At 36.7% G+C, this 17,279-nt stretch overlaps 1 protein-coding gene across 1 annotated transcript; it reads right to left on the reverse strand.

Annotated features, from left to right (window-relative positions):
- Positions 1-2,829: 2,829 nt before the first annotated feature.
- Positions 2,830-4,421, reverse strand: LOC110868873 (ras-related protein RABA2b). The gene is made up of 3 exons (XM_022118141.2): positions 4,347-4,421; positions 4,047-4,238; positions 2,830-3,474 (listed from the first exon to the last, which is right to left on the reverse strand). The coding sequence occupies exons 2-3, from the start codon at positions 4,209-4,211 to the stop codon at positions 3,004-3,006; spliced, it is 636 nt and encodes a 211-aa protein (XP_021973833.1). The 5' UTR covers positions 4,212-4,238; positions 4,347-4,421; the 3' UTR covers positions 2,830-3,003.
- Positions 4,422-17,279: the final 12,858 nt, after the last annotated feature.

Consider the following 17,279-nt stretch of genomic DNA (forward strand, 5'->3'; position numbering starts at 1 on the left):
CTCAGGGACTATTTTAGCAGTTTGCTCTTTTATTTTTGGCGGAAAAAATGGCATACAGTCAGCTTAGCATTATTATTTTATTTTTGGCTTAAAAATGGCATGTGAACTAATAGTTAAATACGTATAATTCTTAGATATAGAAGCATATTTTCTGAATCAATATCACACTAAAAATTGCGAATGAATCCCGCATATGCGTTACTGATTTGATCAAATAGTAAGATATCACTAGTGCTCTAGTGGTGGCCACGGGTATTTAAGTTCCACTTATGGTAGGCCCGGGTGAGTTTTCCCCTCAAGGTCTCAAGTTCGAGTCTTGGTGATAGGTGTTTCTCATTGAGGGGTTTAAATTGGGGATCTATTGTGCGAGGGGCTCTCTGGCGCGGACCCGGTTAAGACAACATATGCTAGACCTCCCGACATTCGTGAATAATTCACACCTTTCAAAAAAAAAAAAAAAGATAGTAAGATAGATGGTTATGTAGTTATTATGTCATGTGTATTACACTTAAAGCAAAACGTACTCATAGTTCTCTTAGTTCGTAACATTAGGTTCTTTTAGTTCGTAATATATTATTGGATGTGAATTGAATACACTTCTATAAAAGTCATAGTTAAATTAAATTTATATATAATAAATAAATAACTGGTTGTGATACATGTCATAATTATGTAAATCCAAGTTTCTTATCTCCGCTTCTTTTTTGTTTTTCAATATTTCGTATTCTATTTCTTAATTTAAAAACTTATTTAAAAAAACTGTAATATAATAAATCTTTATTACTAAGTATTAAATAATTTTTTAATCAATTTGTGTCAATAAACTAGAAGTAATCTGGTACTTAAATATATACAAGTGTTATGTGAAATTTATTTATGTTTCAAATTTGTTTGTCTAAATTTATATTAGAAAACTTAGATATTCTCTAATGAAAACAATACAACTGATAACCAAGTGAAAAATCAGATATGGCATGAACAATAATCCAAGAGCAAGAATTTGTTTAGTTCTGGATAGTGATTATTAAAAATACATAAATGCCAAAAGAAAAAATCACATAACGCTTTTTGAAATAAACAAACATTAAAAATTTTAGGACCAGGATAATTGAAGAATATTCCTAGGCCACATTTGGAGATATTCTTTGCCTTCTGACTCTACAAGTGACGTAATTTTGAGACGTTAGGAACCACTAGATTTAAATTGTTTTTATTATATATTGCTTTAATTACATGAACCGTATTGCACGTTATATCTAGCCATGCCTAGGATTTGGAACCGGTCCATCCCGGTTATACCCGACTCGACTCAAACTGATCAAAACCCGAATCTGGAATTGAAATAAAAAAACGATCAATTTTCTTCAAAACCTGTTTCCATGCCTAAATTAGTTATTGCAATACCCGGTTTGTGACCCTCTTGAGTTTTGATCATACCCGGAACTTATTCCATACTCAGAACCGGTTTTGAAAAAAATTAAAAAAAAACTTGATTTAGATAGAGACCTCCAACTCTCCGAAAAATGAAATTGAGCTCAATTATTAGGCTACTCTGCTTAGTTATTTGTAACTAGCCATATTTCTTGGGCTTGGGCTGCTAAGTAGGCTTTATATATCCATTTAATTCATCAATAATAAGGAGCGCAAAAAAATATATCCGGGTTATGGATCGGACCCGACTGTACCTATAAATTGGTTCCTACCCTATCCGTAGGTTTGAGATGAGGAGGTATTTAAAAAAGGAAACTTAAAAAAGGAAAAATAAAAAAGCCACGTAAGCAAACTTAAAAAAAAGAGTTAAATGTCATTTTATTCCCTGTGGTTTGGACTATTTTGCTAGTTCAGTTCAAATGTTTTATTTTTCACATGTGGGTCCAAAAAGGTTTCACCGTTACCGTTTTAGTCCACTGAGTTACCTTCATCCATTTTTTTTGTTAACGAGAAGGGCAATTCGGTCATTTTATATGCAATTCTGTTAACTAGAAGGGCAATTCGGTCATTTTATATGCAATTCTGTTAACTAGAAGGGCAATTCGGCCATATAAAATAACCGAATCGCCCTTCTCGCTAACAAAAAAATTGGATGAAGTTAACTCAGTGGACTAAAATGGCAACGGTGAAACCTTTTTGGACCTACAGGTGAAAAATGAAACATTTGGGCTAAACTGACAAAATAGCCTAAACCATAGAAACTAAAATGACATTTAATTCTAAAAAAAATAAAAAAAGAAACATGTCGGCACTTTAACCTCTTAAACAGGTAAAATATATATGATTAACACATTACTTCAAAGTTGAGTGACATGTTAAACATGTAACATATATCTCATTAACAAATTACTAAAAGTTGAGTGACTTAACTGAAATATTACGAAGAGTCTCTTTAACATTTCTTTGAAGTTTTCCCATATATAAAACGTTTTATAAATATATCTTTGTTTAGTTTGTATTTCATAAATATAAATCAAAAAATAATTTTAAACAAAAACCGGTTATGGAACCGGTTGCAAACCCTAAGCGGTTCGGTTCATACCCTATCCGGCTCCTATATAGCTGGGTTTTCCCTACCCTAAACCGACTTGTAACTCGAGCCGTTTTCATCAGGAAATGGTTTTGACCATAAGTTGACCAAGCCATGACCGGTTCCAAGCCCGAACTGATTTGGGCTACAACCCGGTTTTGTGCACCTCTATATATGATATATCTATAGGTGGATCTACCTAGAACATCCCTACTTATAGCAATGAATGTTGATTGTTTGCACAAACGATATTATGTGAAGGTCAAACAAATATTGCATACAAACTTTCTTCAACCTAAGTTCTATTTACTTACAAAAAAAAGCCCAATGCTCTAAGCAATCCTTCCTCCCCTTACTCTCTCTTTTGTTTTCTTGTGTTAAACACAAGGCTCAAGCTTGCAAATGCGCGACAAATTTACCACCAAAACGTCACGCCAAGTGCCTTTTTCAAGTACCAAAACATGTTAAAAAAGAACATACACTTAACGAGAACAACAATTCCCCTTGGAAGTATTATTCTCAACACTAATAGCGGTGCCAGTAGGAACAAAAGAGGCTGCTTCTTGGGCAGCCAAGGCTTTCTTGCTCACTACATGATAGATATCAAGCAATATCGACTGGAACGCCTTCTCGACATTATGTGCATCGAGCGCAGAAGTCTCTAGGAACGAAAGCCCTTCTCTCTCAGCCAACGCTTGAGCATCATGCTCTGAAACGGCTCTAAGATGGTTCAAATCACATTTGTTTCCGGTCAACATCAAGACGATGTTGGCATCCGCATGGTCCCTTAGCTCACGAAGCCACCTCATCACGTTTTCAAACGATTGCTTCTTTGTTATATCATAAACCAAAAACGCACCTACTGCTCCTCTGTAGTAAGCACTTGTGATGGCTCGGTATCTCTCCTGACCGGCTGTATCCCATATTTGTGCCTTCACCGTCTTCCCCTCAACCTGCATCACATTGCATACAAATTTCATAAGACAATTATAGTTTGACGGATCATACATTCATATAAAACAGGTTTTGGGTTGTACTAAACATACCCCCTCTCCTGTGGTGTATACTGAATGTACCCCCTCTCGTCCTACTAAATTAGTCATATCATCTCTTTACTTTCTTTTTCATAAGGGGTGCATTAAGCATATAGAAGGTACGTTTAGCCTCAACCAAATGGTTTTCATAACTTCATTTCTCCCGGATTGACAAAAAGTGAGTAACAATTACTTTAAACAAAGTTATGACCAAATAATCTCCTTTGGGACAGTTAACAAACACCTTTCAATCTTTCATACACTACAAAATTTTCATAGACTTTTTATTTTTTATTTTTTTTTATTTGTACCAAGACTAACAATTTTCATAGATTTCACCCCTAAAAATCAAACAATGGCTGGTTTCTTTTATTTTTTTTATTTGTACCAAGACTAACAATAATTATAAACAATGTAAATCAATATAACTACAATGATTGCTTGAAACTTTTTGATCAAAATTCTAAGAAAAAAAAAAAAAAAAAAACAACCTGGAGAGTCCGTGTAGCGAATTCGACTCCAATGGTGGATTTAGATTCCAAACAAAACTCATTCCGGGTGAATCTAGAAAGAATGTTAGATTTTCCGACACCCGAATCACCAATCAAGACAATCTTGAATAAGTAATCGTACTCGTGATCCACCTTATATGCCATTCTTTTTCTCTATGCTCCTCAAAAAACCTACAACATTTGAAGAAAACAAGACATTTTAATCATGAAATATGTATATAAATAATAACAATTGTGAGATCTTTGCTTTTGTATAGAAACAATATTCAAGAAGCTTACCGTGCGAGACTTGCATATGATTGAATGAAATGAGAGCAGATTGAATACAATGAAACAGAATAACCAAATGAATAGGATCTTTGAATGGGAAATTACTTTTAATTGCAAGTTGTCACTAACACCCCCTTGAAATATATTGAATTTACATAAGACTATTGCCATTAGATAAACTAAAAAGAAAGAGTTAAATGCCATTTTAGTCCATGTGGTTAATTTGGATCATTTAACCAGTTTAGTCCAAAGGTTTGAAAAGTTGCCATTTTAGTCCAAAGGTTTGAAAAGTTGCCATTTTAGTCCAAATAGTTTCAAGCGTTGCCATTTTAGTCCACTGGGTTAACTCCGTCCATTTTTTATGTTAGCTAGAAGGGTAATTCGATCATTATATATGGTTGAATTGCCCTTCTAGTTAACAGAATTACATATAAAATGATCGAAATGCCCTTCTAGTTAACAAAATAAAGGTATGGAGTTAACCCAGTGGACTAAAATGACAACAATTAAAACTATTTGGACTAAAATGGCAACGTTTCAAACCTTTAAACTAAACTGTTAAAATGATCAAAACCACATGGTCTAAAATAGCATTTAACTCAAAAAGAAAAGTGTGAAATGAAACATCTTTCTCTCTCTTAAAAAAAACTAAAAGAATAAATGAACCAATAATCATTTAGGGGTGAAACATTCCCGAATATAGGCAGGGGTGTGCATGAGCGGGTTTGGTCGTTTTACTCTGGAACTGAACCATAATCGAAGTTGTCGATCATGTGGACGTTCAATCGATAGGTTTGGTTATAGTTGGTTTCGGTTGATCGGTTAATTTTGCGTATTTAATTTGGTTATGATTTGTATACGGTTTTTTACTAAACGTTCATCACTTGTGCATCTACTTTATTCATATAGGAGTCTCGGTGTTTAGATGTCCATTTATGTTTAAAACAATAGAAAACAAGGAATATGATTTAAATTGAAATAAAAAAAAAACAATAAAAAACATGTATTAAGGGGTTGTTTGTTTAGCTCTTAATGAGGCTTTTAATGATTCAGACCTCTTACTGGTTCAACACTTAATGGTTCAGACTGTTTGTTTCGCGAGCAGATGTCTGAATAATTCAAACATTTGCCTCTGAATGGTTAAGCATTATACAGAGTCTGAATAGTTAAGATCTATAATCTGAGTTGGTCAGATATTTGCATCTTAACGGTAAGCATTATACTGGCTCTTAATGGTTTAGACCTCTTACTGGTTAAGGACTTAATGGTTCAGATCTCTTACTGGTTTAACACTTAATTATTTAGAAGTTATCAAACAGCCCCTAAGGCTTATGAACAATAATGAAAACAATTGCTAGAAGAGTACACTAAAGTTACTTCAACCTACTACTAAATTTGCTACAACCTTGAACTTCAAATGCGTACAAATGGATCGTGTTCGATAGTGGCGGATCTAGAAACGAAACTAAGCCGTAACGTTTTATAAATAAGCCGTAACGAAATCGAAAAAACGTCAAATTTTTCCAAAATTTACACTAATTTTTCCAAACATTTCCGCGCCAAGCCGTAGCGGAGGTTGCCCCCCAGTAAGCCTTATGTCCGCCACTGGTGTTTGATGTTTTTGACTCATGTAATCGTTTTTTGTTCCGGCTTTGTATTTGCACTTGTTCCTTTTTCTAGCTTCTTGCTGGGCTCTATATCTATATATAGAAGTTTGTCGTTCAAAAAAAATAATCTGATATATATACATTGGTTTTGGTAGGAAAAATCCGCCGGCATCATCATTCTTTATTTGATTCCATTGCTTCTTTGTTATTTTTGTGGTTTTTAGTCGTACTTCTAAATGAACTTTTAGTTGAAACGAGTGGATGTAAAATCCGTTTCTGAACATGTAAATTTTTATGCTTTTCCCCGGATTAGTGGTTTGCTAACCGGGTGAATCGGGTTTAGAAAGTTTGCCTTTTAAAAAAATAAAAATAAAAATTTCTGATATGTATACAACACACAATTGATTTTTTTAATTACTACTATACTATACTATTATTATTGTTATTTTATTATTATAATACAAAGGCCCATACTACCACAGTACTCTAAGATTACGTGTAGTGGAAATGTGAAGTGGGTGTGAAGTTGCCTCATAACGCCCCATAATGCTCCATACACCACCCTCAGGGGCGTGATCTTTTTTTTTTTGTCTAAGGCGTGTTTATGAAAACGCCCTATCTCAATAGAATGGATCAATATAAATTTTTTCTTTTGTTTTTGTTTTATTTTTCTAAAAGATAATAATAATTGGGTAATCATGGCAGGGGCATTATGAGATATTATACCAGTACACCCCCTTTTAACTTCATATTCCATAAGACGGTGGGGTGTGGTGTTGGGGAAGACATCGGGGAGGTGAGGTGGCAGGTTATCCCGGGAACGCCGCCCCTCCCGACCATTCTTCGGTGCAAACGGGGAATTCTCTCCGATCTTCCCGAGCTTGTTTTTTGAAATAGGAGGGGGAAGGGGTACATACCACCCCCTTGATGAGGATAAAGGAGAAGGTGATGAGGTGGAGGTGAAGGTGAAGGTGGTGATGTGAAGATGATGTGGATATTGAGGGAAGGCCTTCCCGTATCCCATAGTCTAATGCACTCATATTACACGTAGGGACGGAATCATAGTACGGGTTACGGCTCAACCCCGTATTTGTAGTTTTTTTTTCGATTTTATACAAAGAATACCCTAAAAAAATACGAGAATACCCTTAACCAAAAAAATAGGATACTTGATATTACTAAAATCTTTTTTTTTTATATAAGCCTAAACATTTTACAACCCGAAAACTTATTGAATAATTAAGCTACAATGATAAAATAAGCCCAAATTAACAATAATAGAATTGAAATAAGACCCTAAATATAATTAATAAAGTTAGCCCAAGACCCAAAACAATATAATAATTGAATAAGTGATCTAGCTCGTCTTATGGTGGAAACCGGAATACATAGTTCTTGTCCTTTGGTTTATCGGGTAGTAGATATTTGTTTTAAAGTTAGTCCAAGACCCAAAACAATATTTAAAGATATTTTAGAAATTCACAAATTCATTAAGCGTAGTAAGAAGGAGGAGATGATCATTTATGGGTTGGCTTTGATATCGTCCTGGTGTAATGGAAAGAAAGAAATGAAGTGGTTTTTAAACAGAAAAGATGTAGTCCGCAAGTGTCACGGCTCCCCGACCCACCCTGGACAGAGTCGGGGGCCGCGAGGCAGTTCCCGGTGATACCCGTGGTATTTAATTTATGCGACAGCGGAAGTCTTTGATTAACAGGATCTTTTCACCGTAAAAATTGCTCGTTTAATATCTTACACAAAGTTTAAGGGATAAATCCCATAATTTACAATAAGTTGATTTCACACAGAAATCTTTATTTTTCAAAACACGTTTTATTTATTTATTTACACTGAGCCACTTCTCTGAGCTTGTAGTGCTTTATTGCACTTTTCCTGGATCACACAGATCACCTGAAACATGTTTGAAAAAGGTTTTGTCAGCGGGGAAATACTGAGTGAATCATTCTGTTTTCTAAAATGACCCGTTAGTTATAAATCACAGTATTAAGAGCGATTACAATGTTTTTATCAACCAATTATCAAGAATGGGTATTTGTCACTCGACCAGATCTGTGACTGTGGTCATACCACTATTGGGTCCCGTCGCCCCAATAGTGACGATTCACTCACATAGAGTGATACTCACTCACCTAGAGTGATAAAAATAGTAATGTGCACAATACCCCACATACCAGCTGTAATTTGGTGATTACAAAGACTTAATCCCTGTAATTATAACCTTGAAAATAATTTGAGGTATTGTGTAACACCCTAACACGTTTAACCTTAACACGACGCAGCGGAATTTCGAGCCTTAAAATTTCTTTCGTTACAAACGTTTGGACTTACTTGAAAATTCGTCTTAATATGTATCTTTTACAAAAATAAAGCATAAGTCTTGTTTACTAATAGTACATACTCAATTAATCCCGTACAATCTATTTTGTGACTCGGTCTTCGATCTCTATTCCTCGTGATAACCGCCCGTGATTCGTAGAACCTGCACTCACCACATACATTCATCACATTAGTACATAATACATAAACAAGATCCAATACATGTACACTTTCCATTCAGCTTTCTCTCTGATTTTAAGCATATCATTCGCATATCCATTCCCCGGTGAGCCTTCAATAATGTACCTGCATAAATCTTCGTTTTCCAGGCACACGATTAATATCATTAACACTCAACGTATCCAAAATCATACTTACATATACACGTGCATACATCCATACCTCTCTACATACATGCATACACTCATACGTATCTTCATATATTCTTAAATACTCTACTACATACGTACCTACATTCGTATGTTTCTACATACATGCCTACACTCATACGTATCTTCATACATACATAAATACACATCTATATACGTACCTACGTTCCTACGTCTTTACATACATGCATACGATCACACATACTTCTATACATACATAAATACTCATCTGCATATGTACTTACATTCTTACGCCTTCACATATATACATACTATCCTACGTATCTTCATATATACACAAATACGCTTCTATATACGTACCTACATTCGTACGTCTCTACATACATGCATACACTCATATATATCTTCCATATATACATAATTACACATCTACATACACGTACAAGATCTTGCACACCTCTTACATACTCATACGTTAATTACATGGGACTTAGACTTTGATTTATAGCCCATAAACATCTAAGGATCGATCAAAATCATGTTTAGAAAGCCCGCCGTAGTCCACGGATAACAAACCGAAGCCTACGATACATAAATCAACTTAAATTACAAATTTCAGATTTTTGGACTTGGGGAGGGCGTCGGCGACGGCCCTAGGGCCCGTCAGCGACGACCCGTAGCTTTTCCCGTAGCCAAAAACCCCGTAGACAGGTAATTAAGGCGTCGGAGAAAAACTGGTTTTCTAGAGCCCGTCGGCGACGGCCCTAACCCCGTCGGCGACGCCCTCTAGAAAACCACTTTTTCTGCAGATTCGTTTCGTCGTCCGTACGCACTAAAACGCGCATAACTTTTGAACCGTCTACCCGTTTAACCTCCCGTTTCTTCCTACATGCTTGCAAATTGGTCCTCTATCCTATGGACTCAAAATCCCACATCCGGATTAAGTAAATTCTTAACTTATGCGCTATCGGCTTATTATTCATTTACGGTTATTCGACCCGTTCATGTTTTCATCAAACAACACATTCGTTTTAACATCAAGGCTACGTTTTGACCCGTTACATCTACTTAACAAAATCATTGGTTTCATACAACATATCCTTATTGGTCCTCACTTAACATACTTAACTAACTAGCACATAACTTTACATAAACAATTAAGAAGTGATTACGGAAATCACTTACCTTTTTGCGTCCGTTCCCTTGCCTCCTTTTTACCCTTTTGCCTTTCTTGCTTGAGTCCATTTCCACATGATCCTTATGCCTTCACATCACGCAATCACATTCTTGTTAGTATGCATGATTGTACACTTAATGATCATGTCGAATGTATGGTTCAAGTCTGACTTTCATTAGTCAAGTCTAACAAACATAAGACATATACCCAACATCACATCTCTTCCAACTCGTATAATTCCTTACATAATTGCATATAACACACATTGTTAAACATGCACCATATGACTTTATAGCATTGAAATTTGACAAGAGTCTAGCCATACTACTTATGCAAGGTTTGACTTCCAAAAGTCAACGACCCATCTTATGGACTTTCGACTTAACCTCATATATCCGTGTCATCATATTAAGCTATAACAATGGCATTATATACACTTCATATTCATGATGTAATATGCTTACAACCACATGATCAATCCATTACATACACACACATACATATTATCAATACTACATATACTAAAGCTTTCGGGATCCCATACTAGACGACCATATTTGGGGTACATAACCAACATGATTTTACCATCCTTACTTGCTATACATTATCGCCAATTTCATTTCGTAACCTCAACTAAACCGTCGACTAAACACATAGTGTGTACCATACAATGTGAGTGAACAATGAAAGATACTAGTGCACATTTCTCCCCAAACAAGACATCAGTAAAACCTCCACATGGATTCGATCTTACACATGTTCCTTGTGTAAGTTGAATAACAATTTAATCATTTACACATTGTATGTATGTTCATCCACAACTTGCATACATTTTCACATAATATCGTCGTTTAGTCATTTCATCAAACACTTGGCGTGCGTACCACTATCTAAGCATAATGTACAACTATTTCATGCATCAATCTTCTACATTCATACATAGTTCATCAAATCCTTCTACTCACCATCATGTAGTATTCACAATTAATCATCCAACATATCATCATCACATTTTATTCAATTCATCAAACCATAACTCGTTATACACCGATATTTCATCAATCTTTCAACAAGAATTGGACATAGATGGTGATTAAGTCATCATCATCACCATGACTAATGGGTTTTACTTCTAAACATCAAATTAACACAAACTATACATAACCTATGTTCTACTTGATGATTCTAACCCTTATACATCATCAATTTCATACTAATTCACGGATTAAAACATAACCCACTTCATCCATGATCACCAATCTTAGATTTAAGACATACCTTATGATCCCCTCGTGTTGTTGATCATTAATCCATGCTCGGTTATGGCTTTAAACTTCATCTTGCCTTCCAATTTGAGCAAAAGAATGAAGTTAGGGTTTGAGGCTCCATGGGAGCCTCCTGATCTTTCTCGAACACACGTATGTGTGTGATTAAGTTATTTAATAACTTAACTTTCATTTGTTTCATTTTGGCCCCTCGGGTTTACCTTTAAAACATAACTGACACTACCCTCATCATTTAATACTTTTGACCATCCCCTTAACTAGGTTAAATAGCCTAGTTATTTATTTCATGACGTGTCACATAAGAACATACGACAAATATTAACATTCAGATTTTGGGGCGTTACAAGTCTACCCCCCTTAAAGAAGGTTTCGTCCCCGAAACCTTTCTCATTCTTAGTAGACCAATACTACTCTTACTTTTTCATCTATTTAATCATGATGCTCGTTACAACATGAATACATTCGGGATCTTGGTCAAAAGGTTTGTTCATACCTAAACATGATTGTATGCATTGTCCTTACGTTCTTAAATTATGTAATTTACTTTCGTAATCACCTAAAACTCGGAATCTGATTCAGAGCTCTTACTAGTGTCATTTTCATTGTATGATGCTAGTTCCTAGCAAACATCCTTACTAGCGATCCATTCACTGAATTCATTCAATATGCATACTAATGCAAAATCATACTCGAGATTATATCCAGGTTTTTGCTCGCACATACCTAAATTTACGGCTTGTTTCTACCTTTCTAATTAAGCATAATACATTCATACATTTACTAATCGAACTAAATCGATTTATTTCATTCTACTCATACATCATACACGATCTTTCATTTTGTTCGCTTTGAGTCATCCTTAACATTCCATTACTACTGTTACTTCTAATTATCTTCATGTTCATACTAGAGGTCAACATACCATCAAAGGCATACTTTAAACATTTAATTATATCAATACTTACTCATAATCACAAGCTAAACATCTTACTAACCTTGATTTCGTTGCGTATCCCAACGGTTCGTGGCCCGAATTGGATCGTTTCTTCATGAGTTCATGCAGTACCTGTATGGATTTCTTCCATTGACTTGTTGAGCATCCGCCTATGCGCATCCCTTCAACAATGACTTGTTCAGATGAACATGGCCAACAAGCCCAACATCAAAATTAGCATTTTCCATCGGTACTTGTCATTATTACCTTTTTTTTCCAAATTTATTTTATTCGGGGTTTACACATTTCATTCGATTTCATTCAGACATGATGTTAATCACATCACCTCAATTATATATTAATACTTTCTCAATTCCTTCTTAAGACATTAGTGTGTTAGACCTGTTCATAACGGGTCAAACATGGCCATTTCTTAATATATCATTCTTATTATTTGACCCGTTCTTGATGGGTAAATACATAACCATTATTTTGTAATTCTTAAACTCATTTGGTGTACTACACTACACTTTTCCTCTCTTCTCTAGCGCTCCCACGGTTCGAAACTAAATTATTTCTCAGCTTCTGCAGTTTGACTCTTCAAGGTCAAACTGCCACTTATTTCTTATTATATATATATATATATATATATATATATATATATATATACACACATACGTATTGAAGTACATGTTTGTACTCCTTTTCAATTCAGACATGCTTACGATCTCATCGCTTCACTGTTCCAGTGTTTTCTTGCAAACACTTGCCCTTCCCGTTTAAAAGTTAGTCATAATACTTACTTCGCTTACAATACCAACATTTTAGTTCCATTCACTCATATACTTTCATTTCCTTTACACATTCGATTACCCAATAAAAGGGGTAATGGCATATACTCTCATAATGAGATTCAAGCATACCACTTTCGACCCGGTCATATCGGGTTAGTTGCTTTCAACATAAATCTTTCGTTCTATCCGTATAACGGATTGAACTCCATACATTCGTTATTGCATTCACGACCACCCGTTCTAAACGGATGGTACCTTATCCTTACTCGACTTGTTCAACTTGAACCGGTCGACTTGCATAGCTTATTATAGCATTCGCTATCATAACCAAATCCGCAAGGGATTTGCATCATTCGTACCTTTCATTCCTTGAATCCGTCTCGCGGATTCAAACTTTGCATTCATATCTTGTTGATCCGTACTTTCTTATGGATTCAACATTCTTCATTCTTATCACTTATACTTCTTATTCTTACGTAGTATCCTCAATTTTTCCGAGAGTCTTATTACCCATTTCACCCGCACGCCTACCTGCTACCCAGTTCTACCGGACATACCCGCGATAATTACCACGGTCTCACGAACGTCATATGCTTCTTGCGTACTGGCCAGGTGCGCAATCCACACACTAGTTTCGTGCCTTCGTGTAATCATCGCCTTATGCCCGAGAAATGGGTTTCAGTTTCGTGCATATTTCCAAAACTTCTCCAAGACCACATCATTGTCTTTCGTTTAATAATTACACTCCCAAGGAGATCTCTTCCTTTTTCTTTTAACATTGGTACCCATACATATTAGCAACGTGTACCTGGGGTTAATTTGCCTATTTGCATCTTTGCCTGCCTTAGCATTCATCCTATTCTGCATTCACGAATCATCCTCTTCCAACACTTATGCTTACCTTGCACATACAAAACCGTCAATTTCTTATACGTATACATAAGTACATACTTACATTAGCCTTTACCTTTGGATCTTGATCGAGTCTTAGATTGTACGGATTTCTTATCTCAAGAGCACACAAGTTTGAGTTCAAGTACTTACCTTCTCGTACTTGATTCCCTCAAACCAGGGCTCTGATACCAACTTGTAACACCCTAACACGTTTAACCTTAACACGACGCAGCGGAATTTCGAGCCTTAAAATTTCTTTCGTTACAAACGTTTGGACTTACTTGAAAATTCGTCTTAATATGTATCTTTTACAAAAATAAAGCATAAGTCTTGTTTACTAATAGTACATACTCAATTAATCCCGTACAATCTATTTTGTGACTCGGTCTTCGATCTCTATTCCTCGTGATAACCGCCCGTGATTCGTAGAACCTGCACTCACCACATACATTCATCACATTAGTACATAATACATAAACAAGATCCAATACATGTACACTTTCCATTCAGCTTTCTCTCTGATTTTAAGCATATCATTCGCATATCCATTCCCTGGTGAGCCTTCAATAATGTACCTGCATAAATCTTCGTTTCCCAGGCACACGATTAATATCATTAACACTCAACGTATCCAAAATCATACTTACATATACACGTGCATACATCCATACCTCTCTACATACATGCATACACTCATACGTATCTTCATATATTCTTAAATACTCTACTACATACGTACCTACATTCGTATGTTTCTACATACATGCCTACACTCATACGTATCTTCATACATACATAAATACACATCTGCATACGTACCTACGTTCCTACGTCTTTACATACATGCATACTGTGACAACTCGTAATTTGAACCCACTTTGTGTAACGTTACGTGCTCACGTGAACTATGTTGATTGAATGTTATGTTTATTTTTTTTTATGTGAATGTGTGTTTATACAAGTGACCCGACCGCACAAGACTTTCGAACGCACAACATATATCAAACGCACAAGGCCATTGGGCCGTATTGTTTGTACTCGGACCATAGGGCAACCGAGTGGGCTCGGCCCACTCCCCTTATACGCAAACAAACACTCCTTAGGGACTTGTTTTCTCATTTTTGCAAAACACAAAACCCTAGTCGCTACTTCTCTCTCTCGTTTCTCTTGGAACCCGACGGCAACACCCCTCAATTCTCGAAGCCTTGTAATCGGATCACCCTCTACCTTTTGGTTAGTGTCTTGCTTTATGATTTCGTGTCGATTGATGTGTGTTTATAATAGTCATGCATGATGATATAGGATTTGTGTTTAGCATGATTGATCTTGTTGAATGATATGTGGTTACTTGTCATGAAATCGGCTCTCATGTATTGCATTCTAGATTTGTTAAACATATGATGCTCGAATCAACCGGCTGGGATATTGTTGAACTCAGATTTGATGGTTAGGTTATAGAGTTTAAATCTGATTATACGTGTTGTGGTAAATTATTGTTCAAGCTTGTTCATATGTATGATGCTAGGGTTCATATGGATTTAAGAATAAGTTGCCTTGTTTGATCGGGAAATTACATATTGTGAAACTGTTAGTTGTTGATTGATTGTGTGCAAGTTTGGAAACCACGAAACTGATTGCATGAAACATGGAAATCTGTTACAAATTGATAGACTTAACACGGTTGCGAGTCGAGACCGTGTATGATAACTCGAGACCATGGTTGCGAGTCCAGTTGCGACTCGAGACCTCACACCGACACACAGCAGCACGAGCCGAGACCATGGTTGCGAGTCCCGTTGCGACTCGAGACCGGACCATGACAAGCCGAGACCGAGGTTGCGAGCCCCGTTGCGACTCGAAACCTCCTATTGCGACTCGAGATCTCTGGTCACGACTCGAGACCATACATACGTACACTCTGCTATTGGGCCTGCACACGGTTACGAGTCATCTGGTTGGGCCGCATAGTTGGACTTTGTTTTTGTGAAACTACTGTTGAACTGTTATGCTTATACGTGAATACAATGGTCAATACTTGTACAATCTGTTACAATATGTATGGAACATACGTGCACTACTTGTATACGAATCTGACCCGTATAATAACTGTGGTAGGACGTGGTTAATCGCTCTATAACTTAATTGAACTGTGTGTATCATACCGAGCAACCCCAGGTGAGTTCAATGCATTTTCTCAAGCATGCGTCCCGGTGGTTTGGGACAATTGGTAAACATTTGGAAGGGAAACATTGGGTAAACAACTTAATCGGTTTTGGTTATTGCCTGGAGGGCAATGGGGTAATTAGTTGATAGCGCTATTAGGTGGGAAACCTCACACCGGGCCGTAAGGACGGGCGTGAACTAATTATCTGGGTAGGGCTATGGTTGTTAGAGGCACACTCCTCGGATACATATGAGCACACTCCCTAGGGTATCTAACGAAGGCAACATAGCAATCGGTCGTTAAGGGGTACCCACTCCCCGGATACACATGGGTACACTCCCTAGGGTATCTAACATGAGCAACATCGTAACGCATCATCGAATCGCATTAACATATATCTGGTAACACAACACGTTAACAAAACCTTGAACTCACCAGCGTAGTCTGACGCACTTGTCTGCATGCTTGTAGGTCATTAACACTTGGAACATGGACTTGCTATCTGGGAGTGCTGGAGTGGTCATGGATCGAGGCTCTTGGATTAATTTACATTGGATACATTGGTTTTAAGTATTATTATGAAACAATTGCTAAACGATTTACTAAATGCTTCCGCTACACAACACTTTGGGATTTGATATTATGTTTTATTTAAGTAATTACTATTGGTTCAATGTGATTGGTGGCTCGAACTCTGATGCGTAACACGCCTCGCGGGATTTCCGCAAGTGGGATTTTGGGGGTGTTATAGTTGGTATCAGAGCCACTGGTTATAGTGAACTAGGTTTTAAAACGTTTTGTAAAACCAGACTATAACCGAACAACTTCGAAAAATCGATCATGACACTCAGCTCCAGATTGCAAGGTTCGTCTCTCTCTCACTTTATACATTATTTACTTAGCAGCCACACACTCACAACGTATATTGACTGAAACATCTAACACCATAGTGACTTGATAGTGTGACACTACTCTTCGACTCATGTGAACCATAGACCTGTGATACCATCTGTTGTGTTGTTTGAACGGGGGAAACTTTGAGCGCAAGCTAAGAGGCACTGAGATAAGCATGCAAATCGCCTTATTATTATGGGTGCACACTTAATAATAACGCGGGGTGCATGCAAGTCCCAGTGAGGCTTATCGAGCGTGAAGAGGGTTCTGCCTTACTATGTGTGAACTTGGTAGTACGTAAATATCAGTATGATACTTGACTTCCATCTCGTTTCGATTTCTAAATCGGTTTATTCCCAACTATAGAAACATGAGTGGACGAGGACACGGACGTGGCAACATCACCATGACTCAGGCTGAGTTGACTGACCTAATCAATACCCGCGTGGCTGAGGCTTTAGCAGCCTATCAAGCTGGTACGGAATGTACCAAGTACTCTTACCCTCAT

Source organism: Helianthus annuus, chromosome 7, assembly GCF_002127325.2.
Source record: "Helianthus annuus cultivar XRQ/B chromosome 7, HanXRQr2.0-SUNRISE, whole genome shotgun sequence".
NCBI classification, from domain to species: domain Eukaryota; kingdom Viridiplantae; phylum Streptophyta; class Magnoliopsida; order Asterales; family Asteraceae; genus Helianthus; species Helianthus annuus.

Coding starts and splice junctions, on each gene's coding strand:
- LOC110868873 (XM_022118141.2), bottom strand. CDS start 4,211: ATGGCATATAAGGTGGATCACGAGTACGATTACTTATTCAAGATTGTC. Junction 3,475..4,046: donor TCGCTACACGGACTCTCCAG/GTTGTTTTTTTT, acceptor AATGTGATGCAG/GTTGAGGGGAAGACGGTGAA.